General features: G+C 44.5%; 1 protein-coding gene across 1 annotated transcript; it reads left to right on the top strand.

The window, feature by feature from the left end:
- Positions 1 to 1,424: 1,424 nt before the first annotated feature.
- Positions 1,425 to 14,258, top strand: LOC125545781 (uncharacterized). The gene is made up of 9 exons (XM_087513817.1): positions 1,425 to 1,488; positions 1,939 to 1,972; positions 2,068 to 2,402; positions 2,509 to 2,690; positions 7,071 to 7,197; positions 7,311 to 7,632; positions 7,719 to 7,826; positions 9,057 to 9,375; positions 13,996 to 14,258. The coding sequence occupies exons 3-9, from the start codon at positions 2,134 to 2,136 to the stop codon at positions 14,004 to 14,006; spliced, it is 1,338 nt and encodes a 445-aa protein (XP_087369943.1). The 5' UTR covers positions 1,425 to 1,488; positions 1,939 to 1,972; positions 2,068 to 2,133; the 3' UTR covers positions 14,007 to 14,258.
- The last annotated feature ends 6,910 nt before the right edge of the window (positions 14,259 to 21,168 follow it).

Raw genomic sequence — 21,168 nt, 5'->3', positions numbered from 1 at the left:
TCGCGTTGAAGTTGACCTAAGGGATTAAAATATGGAAATGTTAACGCCCACACATGTGGGCATTTGCACATCGCCCACACGCCTCCATCGCCACTCATTTTGCCACGTATGAATAGATGACATCAGCATTATTTTTTTTGGTTTTCGGCTTAAAAATGTTGTATCTCCTAAATAAAAAGCGAACTAAAAATCCGTTTTCACCATTAAATCCGTCTCGACGAGATCTTCAAAACTAGACCCCATGTTGATATGTTTCGACGAATATTTTTTTTGCCAGAAGTTGCCACGATGTTTACACTGCAGTTGCCATATGGCTTAAACTAAAGTTGTCATGTGACAATTTTAGTTTATAGATCATGGCAATTTTAGTATTTTGATGATGACAACTCCAGTACTTTGACCATGAAAATTATTTTTTGTATGAACCACGACAATTTTAGTTTATGGTTCATGGCAAGTCTAGTTTCTTAATTCTCCGTTTTATAAATGTCAACATTTACTTTTAAATGTAGAAGAAAATAGCTGAAACATATCATGGCAACTTCAGTGTAAACATCATGGCAATTCATATGCAATAGACATGGCAACTTTTAATCCAAATTTTTTTTCATCAAAACATATCAACATGGGATCTAGTTTCGAAGATCTCATCGCGAGGGATTTAATGGTGAAAACAGATTTTCAATCGGATTTTTCGTTTAAGAGATAAAACATTTTAAAAACTGAAAATCCAAAAAGATTCCTACATGCATGCATGCGATGAGATGGCAATCTGTTTACATTAGAGACGTGTGGTGCGTCTCCCTTTCTGCCACACGTGTGTCAGTTAGCGCGACCCTTAAAATATTATAAGTGAAGGGCAAGAGGTACTCTTTCTTTTTTTAAACGGAGGCAAAAAATTAAACTCACCCATTAATTAAGAGAGAATTAGAGTGTGTTATATGGACCATAGTCCCCAAATACATAAGAACTCTACTCGCATGATTGCACTTAATTTTTTTGCCCCCGCTGATGCTCTTACTTTGCCCTTTTACGTGATCTTTTAGAATTTGGTCACGTTTTTGGTAAAGTGGGCTCATTCGATCCACCACCACATTGTGGTGAGTGATTTTTCTTTTCAGCAGATTATGGTGAGTGAATATGTTCACCTAATGGGTTCGTGACCACTGTCCTGTGTAGAACGTGCCACCTTGATAGTGTAAAATTTGGTGTATCTTCACGAGTTACGCATGTATGGTGATATATAAACTCTTGGGGAGCAGAGTAGCAATTTGCTTTCCTACACAACCACTAGCAAACAGCAATTCCTGGAAGAACAGCTCAACCAACCTTGAGTTCTTTCACAAAATTGTTTCTAAAAAGATAAAACACTAGTTAGAAGTGAAGCGCGGCTATCATGCGAAGGGGGGGGGGGGGGGGGGGGGGGGAAGGAAAGCAGCAGGTGGGCAGCAGCTCAGCCAAGGACCCTCCAGATGGACCAGATCTACGGTCAGTTTGGTTTGCCTACCTTCGCATTTAAATTTCACAATAAGTGGAGTTGGATTATGTGCATTATGGGTGTGTATGTATTGTGGGGAAAATATGTTTAGTGGACAAACTTTGTGCCAAAATATGTAGTTGTTTATTTATCAACAAAAAAGAGGAGATGCGTTATTTTCTTTTGCAACTATGTATGTACAGATTTGTTTTCTTGCACAACTCGTAAATTAACATAGTTTGTAAGTAGCAATATATTTTTGACAAGGTACATACATATTTTTATACAAAAATCTTTAGGGTTGTGCGGTACATGTTTTTGCCATTTTGAGGGTATTCACATTAGCATTTCCTTACCTTACCTTATCGCAGGGATGGATTTGGTCTATCATGTTTTATGCTTGCACTAGATTTAGTCCATATATGTGTATACATATCTAACATTTTGATACATCGGTTCAGGGTTCCAGTGCAATGCAACCCCACTAATTGCCAAGTAAGTTAGCACTTGAACCATCCCCCCCCCCCCCCCCCCCCCCCCCCCCAAAAAAAATATAAATGATAATCACATGCAATTTGGTTTTCTTGCAGATACTAGTAGATCATCGTGGCTGCACACTAGCTATCAAGGATGTACTGGTTCCAGGGGCAGCAGAAATGTATGAAGCTACAGTTGATGGAAAGCGTTGCGTTGCTCTAAGGAAGACAATGGATGGTGCATATACCATGTACAAAGCTCTACTGGAATTTACTCATCCAAACATACTGAAGCCAGTGGGCATTTGGGAGGACCCACACTGCCATGACGTAGCATATATAGTGTTTAGGGGAGTTGACGGCACAATGGAACAACTTGGAGGACAAACAATGTTTGAGGAAGGTGACCCTTACAATGGCTTCTCTGAACACGGCTTTAAAATGTTTAGGTACGTATTAACTTTTGCACAAATGAGAAGCTAGTATCTTTCCCTCAAAAAAAAAAGCTAGTATCTTTGCACCATCAGTCTCTAATAAGCATGCCCTTATTTATAGGGATATCTTCTCCACTATTGATCATGTCAACAGTCATTATGCTGGTGAGGGTACATCCAGTGCAAGAAACACTCAACGCGAATTAATGCAAATAAGGCTTGACCCGCCGAACATATATTACAAGATGGTGGATGGCGAGCCGTTGGTGTTATTAGGAAATATGGACATATATTATCAAGGAGGTAATTTAAACCTTCAAGTTCATATTATCCTTTTTCTTCTTCTTCTGAACAACAATGAATGAATTCGATGGGTGACGCGTGCATTTGCACGCCTAGATAAATGCATGATGATTTTTGTATTGTTTTCTCTTTTAAATATGGTCCCATAATAGCCCATCGTTTCAATAATAGCACAAAGGGTATATGTCTTGTGAAAATACGGTTGTATTTTGGTAGAAAAATACTTCAGCAAGTGTGTTACTTATGTTATTATTCATAAATATCGACAACAGAAGACCGATATCATCCGTGGCCTATCGTGTACTCCTAGTTTCCAGTTCCAGTTTTGCTTCTTGCAATCATTCTTCCTTATCCTCCACTCAACAATAATTATTATAGGTTTCTTCATCAATCAAGAAGAATTAAACTGAAACATTAGTTGATAGCTCGTATTTATAACATCGGCGGCGGGGCTTCCCTCCTCTTCCTCCCGCATCTCCCCTGATCGCTCCTGCTGCGATTCGTCGGCGCGAAGCTTCAGATCTGGCCTGCAACGCGATGCACCTCAATGGCTGCCTCTCTCGGGGCGGGTTGCCGGCGTCGGGTGGGCTGGGGCACATCGTCTTCATGCCCAGCCGCCCGTGGCGTTGGGGGGCGGGGTAGAGGCCCCACTGCTTCCCAGGCACGGTGGTGCCGAACGCCGCCGGTCTTGGCTGCTGGTGGTTGCGCATTCGTGGGTGGAGGATCCTCATGGCGACTCCTGCCGTATTTCTGTGTCGTTGTCTCTTGAGCGTGGGCTCCTTCGTCGCCGGCCAGATCTGGCTGCTCTGTTCCGTCCCCATGATGGGCTGACCGCTGGGTGTTGGATACTTGGAATGTGGTTCGGGAGCTGCTGGGGTGCGGCAGCTGGGGAGGCTGGCTGCGTGCTCGCGGCTCGTTGCTCGTTGGGTGACCGGCGAGGCTGGTTTTCCCGGTGTGCGGCGGCCCTGGTTGGTGGGAGTCTTGGCCTCTTCTCGGCGAGGGCCCAGTCTCAGGTGCTGCCCAGCTGCCTTGGTCGTGTGGACGGCCGGGTGGCTGATGATGTCGGCCACTGGCCATTGTAGTGTTTGTCGTCCTGTCGACTTCGCTCCAGTTCTGAAGCTCGTCGTTTGCAACCTCTCAAGTTTCCTCCACCTTGCCATTTCTGGGCCGTGGCGGTCTCTTGACTGTCGGTTCTACGCTGGTAAGGGCTGGCGAAGGTGGGGGATGGATTGCGGGAGAAATCCTCGGCTGGTTCTGCCAGCCCGATGATGGGTGTGGTTACGATCCGAAGGGGCCGTCAAGGTATCCTCCCTCCCTCCCTCTCTCCTCCTCTGTTGGCTCTCTCCTCCTCTGTTGGCTCGGGTGAGAGAACCCAATACTTTGCCGGATTGGGCGGCAGCGGTGCTTTGGGCGTCGTCCCCTTCATGGAGGTGCCGCTATGGGTGAATTGGGGGTGTGGGTGCACTTGGTCTGGTTTCTAGGCGGTCGATTGCGGCGTGGTTCGTGCCTCCGTGCTGACTTACTCATGGAATCTTTCTGCAATGCAACTTCGGCATCGGCATTCCTTGCAGCTTTGTCCTCGGTAGTTTCCTGAGTAGCAGCCTTGCTCAGTGTTCATGATATGATCTGGTCTCCGAACGTCCTGAGCGTCAGTGCTCACGTTTCCATCCTTCGACGGATCGACGCCCTTCGTGCCAGGGTGTCACTGCTACTCTCTGATCTAAACGCTCTTATATTAGTTTACGGAGGGAGTACTTTAGAGATGGAGTGGGTCGAGCCTGTGCGTGCCTGTTCCATAGGGAGTTGACTCGTTTGTGTGGGACACCTGCTGGTTGTTCTCCCTCCCAAGCTCTAGCTTCTGCCTGCTCCGGTGTATCATCGTGGTGGTGGGCTTCTTCGACCTCAACCAGCCTGGTGCTTTAGTCTTAGTTCATATGTTTGTAGTCTGTTTGAGGCTCGTTTGCTGCTCCCACAGCACCTTGTATCTTTAGCCATTTCTTTCTTGCTTGCTTTGTGATCTGTTGTCCGTTATAATCCTGTCCGGTTGATGGCATTTTAAATTCAAAGTCGGGCTAGGTGCGAGCCTTTTCTCTAAATAAAAATAGAGAATTCTCTTTGTCTGCTCAACTTCTTGGTGCTTGTATTCAATGGTTTTTATTGCAACAGTATCATGCCTCTAGATACTTCCAATTATCAGTATATGTTGTATTAAAATGCTTAAGAAAATGTCTCGTATTTTTGAATAGTCTTTCTGATAGTGTGTATGTTGTTTTGTATTTACCTGTACAATTTTGACACAACTCAACCAATATGAAATGGAAACCTTGCCTTTTCTTCCTCCATCTGCCTCATCATTAGCGATATATATTGAACTTACATTATTTGATTGGTGGAATGTGTCTAGCTATATGTTTCCACTATGATTATTGCATACCCATCTAAGATGCTCATTCATTAGAGTAAAGTTACCATAATTTTATAGGCTATTCTCAATCGATCACTCTGACCCCTTCTCGTATATTTTTTATGGTGCCCATTTTTTGTGTGTATTATTTAGCACAGTAAACAAGATTTACCACATATTTGACATGTTTTCACTTCCAAGTTTAGGGTTTTTGCCACAACAAATCATGCTCCTCTTTTTCGATGATACGTTAGGTCGCACAGATAACACATTGGCATTGATATGTCGATTCTTCTTACTTTATCGATGCCATGCAATATAAGTACTTCTCAATGTACAAGTACTTAATACTCTTTGGTACTTCTCAATGTACCTCTTCTCAGTCACTTCCAATCAAACATGAACTCAACCCGATAGTGATAACCAATTCATGGGCGTCCGCTCGTCTCCACTCTATTGTTCTTGAACACTTCTCTTATTCTATGAAAATGTGGGTGATGAGTGGATAGATGTTCAGTCTCATCATCTCGAGTCACATCCACACGGACTGTTGTTATTTCAGTTCATTAGTATGCTTCCATGATTTCTTCTATATGTTTCCTAGAAAATATATTCATTGCGAGTTTCTATAACATTCGGAAGTGGCTGATGTTACATTCCACTTTTCAATCGCCCCCTTCCATCCATGATTTATGTTTTTTTCAGCATAGCATACACAGCTTATTACCTACTTGGCATGATTGGTTGCTTGAAATCATTACTGTTGTAGCTGCAACACTGTTGCGAATTCTTGTATGATGTGCCACTTGCACATGTATCTCACACAAATTGTTCTGACTACTTGCATGCCTTGCACTGGTACATGGTAATTTGATTCCTGGAAATCAACCATTTCTAGTTATCGTTAACTTTGCACTGACGGTCAATTCAAAAGTGCACCATAGCCCGACTCTTCTCTATTCACGACGACACCTTTTCAATTACAACTAGATCCATACATCTTGTTAAATCTGAAGCATGTCGCATTCTCATTTCTCACATGCCAGTACATACTATTTGAAATTTAATTGAAATCAAATTGTTCTCTTTATTCAACTTTCCTAGTTTTAGGTCTTACAAGTCAAATCCCTAGTGTGCAAAATGTATTCATATATTTAGCTACATATGGTCTTAATGTGCAGTACGTAGGAAAGATAATCAACGGCACACTTTATAGATGTCTACAGAGGAATTATGAGGTTTAAATTTATTCTTGGGCAGGGAGATTCCGAGTCAAATTCATTTGTACTCCGTCCATTTAATAAAAAATAAAGGAAGGAGATAGGAACTTAATATGTAGGAACGTTTGTTGATGAATTGCTGATGCAAGCAGTTATGTCATTGCCATGCAGTACAGAGTTCCGTTGTTCAGATTTTGATTCAAACACATGCATGTCTCTTTTTGCAAATTTATACTATATGTTTCTTATCTTCAGTTTTAAATCCCATCCCTTGTAACTAAGATCCGTTACAAAAACAACAGAGTAGATTACTTACTCTATGTGGATCAATGTGGTAGCTTGAAGTATAATGATAGATTTTATTTAATGTTTTACATTCTTATATATATGCTACTCCACACTTGCTATTTCTATGCACTTTAATTTTATGGGAAACTGTCCAACACCAATGCTTGAGTTCTGACTTCAGAGTACTGGTTGTTGCAGCTAAGTGGCGTGTCATCAGTAATGATCATGACACTTTACTTTTAGGCATTATGAAATAACAATAAATTCTGATTTTTTTTGTAGCATTTTGCATTGAACTAGATACGTTTTCTTGAAAATGAAACATTTTGTTACCCAAGTATAGTTCAAGTTTGTTTCCTTTAATGTAATGGCCTTAGGAAATTATTAAAGTGAGTATTTCACCTGTGGAATCATGGCACCTTTGCTTAATCATTTTGACAATTTATGCATTTTTGTGAAAACATGCAGCCAATGGTTTGAAAGCAACACACTGGAACGAGATTGGAGGCTGTCTAAATTCCTTGTTTGGGCACGGTAACCAAGCCAGTATGGAATTAAGGGAGTTGGCTCGCTTCTTAATGCAGGGAACAGTGAGGTAGGTCGGTTGTCATTTTGCAAAATAAATATGTTGGCCATATGTTGTCCTTTATCTTATTATTATGGTTATAAGTCATGTATTTGCTCATATGTGATGTGCCAATGGTGCAGTTATGACGACCTACTTTGGCAGCCGGGTTTATGGAATGCCAACACAAAGATTGAGTTCATCAGAGAAATACATTTTATGGTTGACATGGATCGTGATGCAAAAAACAAGCTACCATACGCACAGACAGAGAAAGGAGGTCAACTCATGAGGGAGCCGTCTCTTGGACTAATTCATCTCATGCGAGAGTTTACAAAACCAAAAGATGAGAATAACATCGAACGAGAACATAAGGATAACAACTTGCTTCACTCAGTTTTATTCTTGAGGAACAAAATTGTCGCTCACTACGATGACGAGTACAAAGGATTTTCAGGTCAAAAGGTGAGTGTGTATTATCTTGGGAGTATTTTATAACACTTCATTTTTTTATTTGTTTATATATTGTACCATGTTTTTTTTCATGTTAGGAGAAAATTGGGACAACTAAGGCTCAGATTGAGAGATATGTACAACATAGCAAGGGTGATTACATGATATTACTGGCGAGAGCCATAAAGAAGTTCCACTTCTTCGAGGTATCTCTTTGGAAAATCTAGTAGAACTTCCAAATGATTATCGTCTCATGTGTAGCGATTTAACATATAATATTGTGTCTCCAACTTCAATTAAGGTAAAACCGACTATATGAGAGGATTCTACAAGATAAGGATATCTGAAGGGAAAGAAAAAGGCAAAGCAAAACATTGACATAGCAACCGTTGCAACAATGATGACCGGGACAGACCCTTATCCCTAGCATAATATACTATTGCTTACTAAAACTGCACAAGTAATGATATTTCAGGGAAGAAAACTATGAGACTTGTATAATTTGTGTTGGTTCTAGGATAGTTGGAACCGTTTACGAACTTGTATTGATGTACCATTGTGAACCTTTGTGGTGTGATTAAACCATTAATTATTAGGACAACCATGGATCTACTATGTGATGGATTTGCAGTAATTAGTTGAACCTTGGTAAATGTTTGCTCTGAGATTTCATAGGCGACGTTGTTCACCGTTTCCGGTGCAGAACTCCTAAAAGAAGGAGGCTGAGCAAGTAGTTGTGTTGCTCCGGTGCCATTAGCCAAGCGGGATTGCAAGGAAAGGTAGCGAAGTTGGTCGTGGCCGAACAACAGACGTCTTCCTCTTCGCTGGGCCAGAGTAGTTTGTGGTGCTGACCAGACCAGAGCACACAGGAGGTGGGCGGTAACGCAGTGAGACCCAATCCTATGAGACTGGCGATGTTGTGAGACCCAATCGGATGAGCGACACGTGGCCGCGACAATCTCAAAGCATCCCAATCCCACCTGTTGTCAATCCTCAATTCCAATAGCTGATTCCCAATTCCAAAACACAAGTACTTTGTCATGCTCTAACAGTTACTTCCCTGTAGAAAAAAAATATAAGAGTGTTTCACTTGCGTCAATGGCGGCCATGCGGAAGGGCCTTGACGGCGGCGGCCAAACAACACGATGCGGTGACGACCTCTCGCCCATGGCCTCACCGAAGGAGCTCGGCGCCGCCGGCCAGTCGGACGGCTCGTCCGTGGCGGCCGCAGGACACGCTATTGGCCCGGCGGACAGCACGTTCGCAGTGGCCGTGTGTCAAAACGTCGTCGTGGACGGACGGATCAACTTCCAAGACATATAAGAGTGTTTATGTTTAGATTATTAAAGTAGTGATTTAAACAGCTTTATACTTTTTAAATATGTCTAATTAGGGTTATCTTATTCTCGCTTGCGTCAATGGCGGCCACTTCGAAGAGCCTTGACGGCGGTGGCCAAACAACACGATGCAGCAACGACCTCTCGTCCATGGCCTCACGCCCTCACCGAAGGAGCTCGGCGCCGCCGGCCAGTCTGACGGCTCAGCCTGTCATCCATGGCGGCCACTGGACACGATGTTGGCCCCGTGGACAACACGCTCACAACGGCCGAGTGTCAAGGCGTTATTGTGGACGGCTGGACCAACTCCCCGTGGACGGCGGCCGTACGAGACGGCAGCCGTACGACGACAGTGTCCATACGAGACGCCGATGCTTGTGGCTGGTCGCACTCCTCGTCGAGGACTACTTTGCCCACGGTAAGCGTGAGATGCATGCATGCAAATAATATGAGTTTTTTTAATGGTATATCATACTATTTCTGAAACCGAGTAGTATTGAATCATCTCATCCTTTGATTCGCATGGTAGCTTTTTTGAGCAAAAGAGGTTCCTCCTCCGATTTCATTTAAATGAAATCAACAGCGGAAACATACACCAGTCCAAAAGGTTCCAACCACAAGCTTTCTACCCGTAATAGACATACCAGTAAAGCAAGTTCTCCCAGGTCATCGCTATTACAAGACAGAGTTCAGAAATCCAAAAGATGTCGCGGTGTCTAACAAAACACTACCGCCAAGGCCCAGAGCAAAAGACCAGGCATCAGCCCCTGTAACAGCCGGGTTTTTGGCTTTTTTCTGTTTTTTTTTGATTTATTGGTTTTTGTTCTGTTTTTTCTTTTTCGAATGGTTCTGTGGTCTTGCCATTTGGGAAATCATCCTTATCCTCCCTCTCAAGTGGATAATAATTCTCAAAACTTTGCCAAAATCATGTCACTTCACTCTTTGACCAAACCCTAAAATCTTTTTCTAGGGAATATTCCTTTTTCTAATAAAGGAATAACCCTGTCTACCCTAGATTATGAAGCAACCTATATTTCTGTCCATCCAAAAATTTACAAATAATTTTCATAATTTCTTTGGGTCATATGTTGCTCAAATATGCCCAAACTTTCCTGTCCTAGCGCAAGAATAATTCCTGAATAATTATTCTTCATTTCTGTCCAGAGGGGCACTTTGTGAAGGAAATGTCATTTATCCAACCTTGTTTGCTCCCAAACTTTTTGGGCATTCTTTTATGTCCAAATAATTTCTCCATGAAAAAATTCAACTTTATTTGCCTAGCCAATCTTCCTCAGTGATTTTTAAAAGTTTCTGTCAAACAAAAGGCTTTGTGAAGGAAGTACTAGTTAGGGTTATCCAAATGAGTTGAAATTTTGCACTCTCCTTCATGTGCTCATATTAGCACACTCCTCCAAATTTCAGCTCCATCCCTTGATCTATGTGAGCACAGAATCAAATCTTTGATTCTGTCAATATTTTCAGGTTGTGAAGTAAGTACATTTTATATTGCTTCATTTTACCTGAAAATTTACCAGAGCATTCTCCTACCCAAATAACTTCTCTCCAGCAAATTTGGGACCATTTCATCAAGCCAATATGTCTCTAGAGTTTTTGCAAGTTTCTGGACAGGGAAAATAGTTGTGAAGGAAGTACCATTTTGGTGCATCTAATTGGTATGAAATTTTTAAAGCACCTTTATCTGTCCAAATAACTAAGTCTTGCCAAAATTCAGCTCAAGTGGCATCTCCATGTAGGTGCACCTTCCTAATCAAGTTTCTGGACCCATAAAATATGAGTTACAAAGCAACTATATTAGTTTGTGCTCCATTATGCCCCAAAACCTTCATAATCATAGTCCTTCCTTAGTTAATCATCTCAGACAACTCCATTTGACCCAATCAAATCTCTGTTGATTAGCAGTGCACGACCAAGTTTGCCGCAGTAAACTTCAGAGGATGATTACCATTTAACCACAACTCCTTTCATCGATCTACCACCGTAGTTGAAACCTCCCCTGGAAGAACTTACCACTAGACATAATTTGCCAACCCTTGGCTTCTGCTCCTTGCCAGTCTGCGCGGTGACCACCATTTTGGTACGCACCGGCCGCGTCCAGAGCGTCTTCTTGCCCGGGCCCCTCCTCTGCTCGGCGTCTCAGCAAGTACGGGCCTGTCCAACGTGTTCCCCGTGTCTTCGCCGTCCTCATGGAGCCACTTCCCCCCATAAGCCCCAGCGTTCGTCACCGCGCGCCCACTGGCGCACCGTGGCCGACCGAGCACTGATGACGCCGTGTCCGTTTCCCCTCTGCGCCCTCGGCCCCTCCTGCACTGTGCACCACTGTCGCTTGTCCGCTCTCCCTTCGTCACGATCCCGCGCCTCCCCGTGATCGCTGGCCGTCGCCAGAGCGTTGGCCGGATCCCCGCGGCGACACCCGAGCTCGACCTCCCTCGCTCGGCTATATATAGCCATCCCCACGGCCTCCCGAGCTCATCAGCCTCCTCTCCTCCCTCCTATAGACCTCCCCAGTCACTTCCCCGAGCTCCAGAGCCTCTACCCGACCCCCACGGTCGCCATTGCCGCCGACGACCTCCTCCCAAATCAGCGCCAACCCGAGCTCTTCTCATCCTTCTTCCACCACCAATAGAACCCCTAGAGCCCTCTGGTTCTTCCGCGCCCTTCGCCTCTTCCTCCCGTGGCCAGTGGGCACGTGCCCACTTCTGCCCGAGCCACCGTCCGCCATGTCTCCGTTCGCGCTAGTATCGGTCCACCTCAGAGCCCGTGCTCTCCGCAGACGGGTGCGGCTCCTCCTGATGAGCTCGCCCATAGGTCGAGTGAGGCGGGGGATGGCCGGAGCCGGCCGGACGAGCTCCCGCACCGGCGACCTCCCTTTGGACCGCGGGCGAGCGCGAGCAAGGAGAAGAAGAAGACGACGACCCCCTGCCAGCTGGCCGCGGCCCCGCGTGTCAGCCCCTCAGCCGTTGACCCCGCCAGCCACGAAAGATAAGTGGAGACGAACTCCCACACATTCCGTTTCCTTCATCTGAAAGCGTATTTTGCTTCTACTTCAGCCAAGGTATGCTTTCCTTTATTGTAGGCGTATTTTCTGTCTGTTACAACGAGGAATACGTTTTCCACAGGAGAAGGCACATTTCCGCAAAGTGCGCTTTCTGTTTTTCCAGCCGAGGGCATGTTTGTGATGATTTATTTACATATAGGTCCCTGGCAGAAAAACATTCATATCTTTTTACCAATAGCTCCAAATCAGGTGAATCTGAAGCCCACCTCTTCGTTTCGTCGAGCCTGTTTTGTTGGTTTCATTTTCACTATGGTTTGACACTGTGAAAATGACCATTTTGCCCTTGCACTTAATCAGCCCCCTCCAAGAGAGAACGTTTTCCGGCGATTCTTTCCGCAAGCTTCTCGCACCCCTTCCCGGTGATTTCTTCCACCCCAGGCAAGCCACACCCTCCATTTGCATGATTGCAATGCAGTGACATGGTTTATTTATTTGAACTTGTTTAAAATATTGCATTAGCTATGTATGATTTGTTCATGGCATTTCTCGGAGTATTGTTTTGATCTTGATATTGCCATGATATTGCTTGGAGTTCTAGGACTTATATTTTGATGATTATGTGGATGACATGTGTCTTTGGATTCTTAATGGCTATTATGATTATTTTCATGATGGTATCTAGTATTATTTTGGAGTATTACTTGGTATGGCATGCTGCCTTCGGAGTATTAGTGGCTAGAATTGTTTTCATCATGATGCTAGTTGATAGTATGTTTTGGAGTATGATGTTGGAGATGATGCTTGCATGTGGATCATAGTTGGATAGTTAGTTCTTGATATTTGAGTAGTAGTATTATCGTTCTTAGATTTATCATTATAGTAGTGTTATACTGCCCTCGGAGTATTTTGATAAGACTATATTAAGCTTGGGATTATTTGTTGGATATTGTTATGACTTGGATTATAGGTTGATAGATAATATCGGAGTATCAGTTAATACTGTTATATTTTGGGGATAAATTCCGTCATTAAGTTGGTCAGGTGCCATTGAAACGGACTTTTCCAGTGCAACCACATTTGTCTTTTATGGGAAGGCCCTAATGCGGTCTATTGTCATGCCTCTCGCCGGTGCCTCCAACGAGGGAAGGTTATGGGCGTGCGGTACCCTGTCCCGGTAAGCAGACATAACCTTGTGTGCCCGTAGTTGTTGTTAGGCGCCTTTTTGTCCCCATTTGGGACCGTTTTTGTTTTGCCACGACGGTGGCCGTTGGTGCCTTTGGTAGGCACGGGGCCACCCAGGACTGAACCCAAAAAGGGGTGTTGGTCGGAGTGGCCGGGAGAGTGTCATGGCAGTAGATCGGTTTTTTCGGAATGTCGTTGGTCCACCCGAATGGGAGTGCGAGGCCATGGATTCTGTGGTGTGGGTAAAGTGCGCTACCTCTGCAGAGTGTGTGTGTTTAATCTATCGATAGCCGCGTCCTCGAGCAATGGGCACAAGTTCGTACTAGGTCACACCGTTCGATCAACACTCACATGACGGAATGACTTATAGGTGATTTATATGTTGATATATATTGAGCAGTACAGTTTGGCAAGATGTTGATGATGATGTTGGGATGATCTGTAGGATGATCATTCAGTTTGTGATGTGGTTATGAGGTGATCATGTGGATGTTCTGTTTGTGATCCATGAGTGATCATCGTTTAGTTATGAGGTAACCTGTTGGACCAAGTGTGGTTCCGTTGGTGATCCGTGAGTGATCACCGTTTGGTTTTGATCATGAGGTGATCGAGATGGTATATTACTTGGTCGGTTAGCCAAGAGTGATATGGTTATGGAGATCTGAGATGTTGGTTTATCAGTATGATGGTAGTTTCATACCATGCTTAGTAGATGCTTCATCATAGTAGTTGTTAATTTAATTAACCTGTTTAATGCTATGTTATTCTCTTGCCTTGATGTTTATGGTTGTTGTGAGCTTGAAAGTACATTCAATTTACTGACCTGGCGTGTCATGCTAGATTGCAGGTGATGCCATGATTGCTTGATTGCTTATCGAGGTTGCCGTGCGTGTGAGCTAGATCGTGTCCCAGCCAGAGTCCCTGCAGAGTGGAGTTCACCACCTTCGTCGTTGTTCCACTGCTAGAAGTATTCCGCTGCTTCGAGTTGTTCCGCTGCTAGCATAGAGCAAGTGTAGTATCGCCGTGCTGATGTGCTTCTTTGTAACATCAGACTCTTGTATTATTATTCTTGTAATAAGAGCTGATTTGTTATGTGTCAAGCAGTGCCGTATTCCAGACACTTCTCCTTGATCTCTGGGCTGGAATACGAGGCGTTCCGGTTTCTCTGAGCCGGGGTGCCACAGCCCCCATAACAGAAGAAGCAAAAAACCCTGAAGATCAAAAAGCTTTCACATCTTCAGCCCTGGAACCCCAATTCTCTACCCTTGAGAAGCTCGATAGATCCCACTTGCTACCTGTTCGATGAGTCTTGCTCCCAACATCAACATTCCCCCTGGTCCTTTCTCTGCAATACAACCCTATTCGGAATCCAATTGCATAGTTTTACAATCCCCAAAGGGCTATTAATCTTTTTCTGTCAAATATAATATCATTTCGACATATCCAAAATGTTGGGGAACGTTGCAGAAAACAAAAATTTTCCTACTCGTTTCACCAAGATCATCTAGGAGTTCATCTAGCAACGAGTCATCTAATGCATCTACATACCTTTGTAGATTGCGCACGGAAGCGTTCAAAAGAACGGTGATGATGTAGTCGTACTCGACGTGATCCAAATCACCGATGACCAGCGCCGAACGGACAGCACCTCCGCGTTCAACACACGTACGGGACGGGAGACGTCTCCTCCTTCTTGATCCAGCAAGGGAGAAGGAGAGGTTGATGAAGATCCAGCAGCACGACGGCGTGGTGGTGGATGCAGGGCGTCACAGTAGCAGGGCTTCGCCTATACTACGAAAAGGAGACGTAACGGGGAGAGAGGGAGGCGCCAGGGGCTGGTGTGAAATCCCTCCTCTTCCCCCCACTATATATAGGGGTGCCAGGGGGGTTGGTGCGCAGCCTAGGAGATCAGATCTCCTAGGTGCGGCGGCCAGGGGAGGGTTTCCCTCCCCCCCAAGGCACCTCGGGGTGCCTTCCACCACTTGGACTCCTCCTTGGTGGAAACCCTAGGCGCATGGGCCTAGTAGGGCTGGTGCCCTTGGCCCATGTAGGCCAAGGCGCACCCCCTACAGCCCATGTGCCCCCCCGGGACAGGTGGCCCCACCCGGTGGGCCCACGGGACCCCTCCGGTGGTCCCGGTACAATACCGATAACCCCGAAACTTGTCCCGATGCCCGAAACAGCACTTCCTATATATAATTCTTTACCTCCGGACCATTCTGGAACTCCTCGTGACGTCCGGGATCTCATCCGGGACTCCGAACAACATTCGGGTTACTGCATATACATATCTTCACAACCCTAGCGTCACCGAACCTTAAGTGTGTAGACCCTACGGGTTCGGGAGACAAGCAGACATGACCGAGACGACTCTCCGGTCAATAACCAACAGCGGGATCTGGATACCCATGTTGGCTCCCACATGCTCCACGATGATATCATCGGATGAACCACGATGTCGAGGATTCAATCAACCCCGTACGTAATTCCCTTTGTCAATCGATATGTTACTTGCCCGAGATTCGATCGTCGGTATCCCAATACCTCGTTCAATCTCGTTACCGGCAAGTCACTTTACTCGTACCGTAATGCATGATCCCGTGACCAGACACTTGGTCACTTTGAGCTCATTATGATGATGCATTACCGAGTGGGCCCAGCGATACCTCTCCGTCATACGGAGTGACAAATCCCAGTCTTGATCCATGTCACCCAACAGACACTTTCGGAGATACCCGTAGTCTACCTTTATAGTCACCCAGTTAAGTTGTGACGTTTGGTATACCCAAAGCACTCCTACGGTATCCGGGAGTTACACGATCTCATGGTCTAAGGAAAAGATACTTTGACATTGGAAAACTCTAGCAAACGAACTATACGATCTTGTGCTATGTTTAGGATTGGGTCTTGTCCATCACATCATTCTCCTAATGATGTGACCTCGTTACCAATGACATCCAATGTCCATAGTCAGGAAACCATGACTATCTATTGATCAACGAGCTAGTCAACTAGAGGCTCACTAGGGACATGTTGGTGTCTGTTATTCACACATGTATTACGATTTCCGGATAACACAATTATAGCATGAATGAAGACAATTATCATGAACAAGGAAATATAATAATAATGCTTTTATTATTGCCTCTAGGGCATATTTCCAACAGTCTCCCACTTGCACTAGAGTCAATAATCTAGTTACATTGTGATGAATCGAACACCCATGGAATTCTGGTGTTGATCATGTTTTGCTCTAGGGAGAGGTTTAGTCAACGGATCTGCTACATTCAGGTCCGTGTGCACTTTACAAATCTCTATGTCTCCATTTTGAACATTTTCACGAATGGAGTTGAAGCGACGCTTGATATGCCTTGTCTTCTTGTGAAACCTGGGCTCCTTGGCAAGAGCAATAGCTCCATTGTTGTCACAGAAGAGCTTGATCGGCCCCGACGCATTGGGTATGACTCCTAGGTCGGTGATGAACTCCTTCACCCATATTGCTTCATGTGCTGCCTCCGAGGCTGCCATGTACTCCGCTTCACATGTAGATCCCGCCACGACGCTTTGCTTGCAACTGCACCAGCTTACTGCCCCACCATTCAAAATATACACGTATCCGGTTTGTGACTTAGAGTCATCCAGATCTGTGTCGAAGCTAGCGTCGACGTAACCCTTTACGACGAGCTCTTCGTCACCTCCATAAACGAGAAACATTTCCTTAGTCCTTTTCAGGTACTTCAGGATATTCTTGACTGCTGTCCAGTGTTCCTTGCCGGGATTACTTTGGTACCTTCCTACCAAACTTACGGCAAGGTTTACATCAGGTCTGGTACACAGCATGGCATACATAATAGAACCTATGGCTGAGGCATAGGGGATGACACTCATCTCTTCTATTTCTTCTGCTGTGGTCGGACATTGAGCTGAGCTCAATTTCATACCCTGCAACACAGGCAAGAACCCCTTCTTAGACTGATCCATATTGAACTTCTTCAATATCTTATCAAGGTATGTGCTTTGTGAAAGACCTATGAGGCGTCTCGATCTATCTCTATAGATTTTGATGCCTAATATATAAGCAGCTTCTCCAAGGTCCTTCATTGAAAAACTTTTATTCAAGTAGGCCTTGATGCTGTCCAAGAGTTCTATATCATTTCCCATCAAAAGTATGTCATCTACATATAATATGAGAAATGCTACAGAGCTCCCACTCACTTTCTTGTAAACGCAGGCTTCTCCATAAGTTTGCGTAAACCCAAACGCTTTGATCATCTCATCAAAGCGAATGTTCCAACTCCGAGATGCTTGCACCAGCCCATAAATCGAGCGTTGGAGCTTGCACACCTTGTCAGCATTCTTAGGATCGACAAAACCTTCCGGCTGCATCATATACAATTCTTCCTTAAGGAAACCATTAAGGAATGCCATTTTGACGTCCATTTGCCATATCTCATAATCGTAGAATGCGGCAATTGCTAACATGATTCGGACAGACTTTAGCTTCGCTACCGGTGAGAAAGTCTCATCGTAGTCAACCCCTTGAACTTGTCGATAACCTTTAGCGACAAGTCGAGCTTTATAGATGGTCACATTACCATCCGCGTCTGTCTTCTTCTTAAAGATCCATTTATTTTCTATGGCTCGCCATTCAACGGGCAAGTCAGTCAAAGTCCATACTTCATTTTCATACATGGATCCTATCTCGGATTTCATGGCTTCTAGCCATTTGTCGGAATCCGGGCCCGCCATCGCTTCTTCATAGTTCGAAGGTTCACCGTTGTCTAACAACATGATTTCCAAGACAGGGTTGCCGTACCACTCTGGTGCGGAACGTGTCCTTGTGGACTTTCGAATTTCAGTAGGAGCTTGATCAGAAGTATCTTGATCATTATCATTAACTTCCTCTCTAGTCGGTGCTGGCACCTCAGGAACATTTTCTTGAGTTGCGCCATTTGCCGGTTCAAGAGGTAATACTTCATCAAGCTCTACTTTCCTCCCACTTACTTCTTTCGAGAGAAACTCTTTCTCTAGAAAGGACCCATTCTTGGCAACAAAGATCTTGCCTTCGGATCTGAGGTAGAAGGTATACCCAATAGTTTCTTTAGGGTATCCTATGAAGACGCATTTTTCCGACTTGGGTTCGAGCTTTTCAGGTTGAAGTTTCTTGACATAAGCATCGCATCCCCAAACTTTTAGAAACGACAGCTTAGGTTTCTTCCCAAACCATAATTCATACGGTGTCATCTCAACGGATTTCGACGGAGCCCTATTTAAAGTGAATGCGGCAGTCTCTAAAGCATAGCTCCAAAAAGATAGCGGTAAATCGGTAAGAGACATCATAGATCGCACCATATCTAATAGAGTGCGATTACGACGTTCGGACACACCGTTACGCTGAGGTGTTCCAGGTGGCGTGAGTTGTGAAACTATTCCACATTTTCTTAAGTGTGTGCCAAACTCGTGACTCAAGTATTCTCCTCCACGATCTGATCGTAGAAACTTGATTTTCCTGTCACGTTGATTTTCAACCTCACTCTGAAATTCCTTGAACTTTTCAAAGGTTTCAGACTTGTGTTTCATTAAGTAGATATACCCATACCTACTTAAATCATCAGTGAGGGTGAGAACATAACGATAGCCACCGCGAGCCTCAACACTCATTGGACCGCACACATCAGTATGTATGATTTCCAATAAGTCGGTTGCTCGCTCCATTGTTCCTGAGAACGGAGTCTTGGTCATTTTACCCATAAGGCATGGTTCGCACGTGTCAAATGATTCATAATCAAGAGACTCTAAAAGTCCATCAGCATGGAGCTTCTTCATGCGTTTGACACCTATGTGACCAAGGCGGCAGTGCCACAAGTATGTGGGACTATCATTATGAACCTTACTTCTTTTGGTACTCACATTATGAACATGTGTAGCATCACGTTCGAGATTCATAAAGAATAAACCATTCACCATAGGAGCATGACCATAAAACATATCTCTCATAAAAATGGAACAACCATTATTCTCAGATTTAAAAGAGTAGCCATTTTGAATTAAACGAGATCCCGATACAATGTTCATGCTCAAAGCTGGCACTAAATAACAATTATTAAGGTTTAAAACTAATCCCGAAGAGAGATGCAGAGGCAGCGTGCCGACGGCGATCACATTGACCTTGGAACCATTCCCGACGCGCATCATCACCTCGTCCTTTGCCAGTTTCCGCTTATTCCGCAGCCCCTGCTTTGAGTTACAAATGTGAGCAACTGCACCGGTATCAAATACCCAGGAGCTACTACGGGCACTAGTAAGGTACACATCAATTACATGTATATCACATATACCTTTTGTTTTGCCGGCCTTCTTATCCGCTAAGTACTTAGGGCAGTTCCGCTTCCAGTGACCGCTTCCCTTGCAATAAAAGCACTCAGTCTCGGGCTTGGGTCCATTCTTTGGCTTCTTCCCGGCAGCTTGCTTGCCAGGCGCGGCAACCTCCTTGCCGTCCTTCTTGAAGTTCTTTTTACCCTTGCCTTTCTTGAACTTAGTGGTTTTATTGACCATCAACACTTGATGTTCCTTCTTGACTTCTACCTCCGCTGATTTCAGCATTGAGAACAACTTAGGAATGGTCTTTTGCATCCCCTGCATGTTGAAGTTCATCACGAAGCTCTTGTAGCTTGGTGGAAGCGACTGGAGGATTCTGTCAATGACCGCATCATCCGGGAGATTAACTCCCAGCTGAGACAAGCGGTTATGTAACCCAGACATAGTGAGTATGTGCTCACTGACAGAACTATTTTCCTCCATCTTACAGCTGAAGAACTTATCGGAGACTTCATATCTCTCGATCCGGGCATGAGCTTGAAAAACCATTTTCAGCTCTTCGAACATCTCGTATGCTCCATGTCTCTCAAAACGTTTTTGGAGCCCCGGCTCTAAGCTGTAAAGCATGCCGCACTGAACGAGGGAGTAGTCGTCTACACGTGTCTGCCAAGCGTTCATAACGTCTTGGTTCTGTGGGACGGGAGCTTCACCTAGCGGTGCTTGTAGGACATAATCTTTCTTGGCAGCTATGAGGATGATCCTCAGGTTCCGGACCCAGTCCGTATAGTTGCTGCCATCGTCTTTCAGCTTGGTTTTCTCTAGGAACGCGTTGAAGTTGAGGACTACGTTGGCCATTTGATCTACAAGACATATTGCAAAGATTTTAGACTAAGTTCATGATAATTAAGTTCATCTAATCAAATAATTAATGAACTCCCACTTAGATTAGACATCCCTCTAGTCATCTAAGTATTACATGATCCGAGTTAACTAGGCCGTGTCCGATCATCACGTGAGACGGACTAGTCAACGTCGGTGAACATCTTCATGTTGATCGTATCTTCTATACGACTCATGCTCGACCTTTCGGTCTTCTGTGTTCCGAGGCCATGTCTGTACATGCTAGGCTCGTCAAGTCAACCTAAGTGTTTGCATGTGTAAATCTGTCTTACACCCGTTGTATGTGAACGTCTGAATAAAACACCCGATCATCACGTGATGTTTTGAAACAGCGAACTGTCGCAACGGTGCACAGTTAGGGGGAACACTTCTTGAAATTATTATGAGGGATCATCTTATTTACTACCGTCGTTCTAAGTAAACAAGATGCAAAACATGATAAACATCACATGCAATCAAATAATAAACGTGACATGATATGGCCAATATCACATAGCTCCTTTGATCTCCATCTTGGGGCTCCATGATCATCTTGTCACCGGCTTGACACCATGATCTCCATCATCATGATCTCCATCATCGTGTCTCCATGAAGTTTCTCGCCAACTATTACTTCTACTACTATGGCTAACGCGTTTAGCAATAAAGTAAAGTAATTTACATGGCGTTTCTCGATGACACGCAGGTCATATAAAAGAATAAAGACAACTCCTATGGCTCCTGCCGGTTGTCATACTCATCGACATGCAAGTCGTGATTCCTATTACAATAGTATGAACATCTCATACATCACAT

Source organism: Triticum urartu, chromosome 3A, assembly GCF_056163025.1.
Source record: "Triticum urartu cultivar PI428250 chromosome 3A, HENAU_Tu73, whole genome shotgun sequence".
Taxonomy (NCBI): domain Eukaryota; kingdom Viridiplantae; phylum Streptophyta; class Magnoliopsida; order Poales; family Poaceae; genus Triticum; species Triticum urartu.
This window is presented reverse-complemented; position numbering and strand designations above follow the sequence as displayed.

Excerpts from the sequence above, each read along its gene's own strand:
- LOC125545781 (XM_087513817.1), top strand. The coding sequence starts at position 2,134 with ATGTATGAAGCTACAGTTGATGGAAAGCGTTGCGTTGCTCTAAGGAAG. Across the intron at positions 7,198-7,310 it reads TTAATGCAGGGAACAGTGAG|TTATGACGACCTACTTTGGC; the intron begins GTAGGTCGGTTG and ends CCAATGGTGCAG. Across the intron at positions 7,633-7,718 it reads AAGGATTTTCAGGTCAAAAG|GAGAAAATTGGGACAACTAA; the intron begins GTGAGTGTGTAT and ends TTTTCATGTTAG.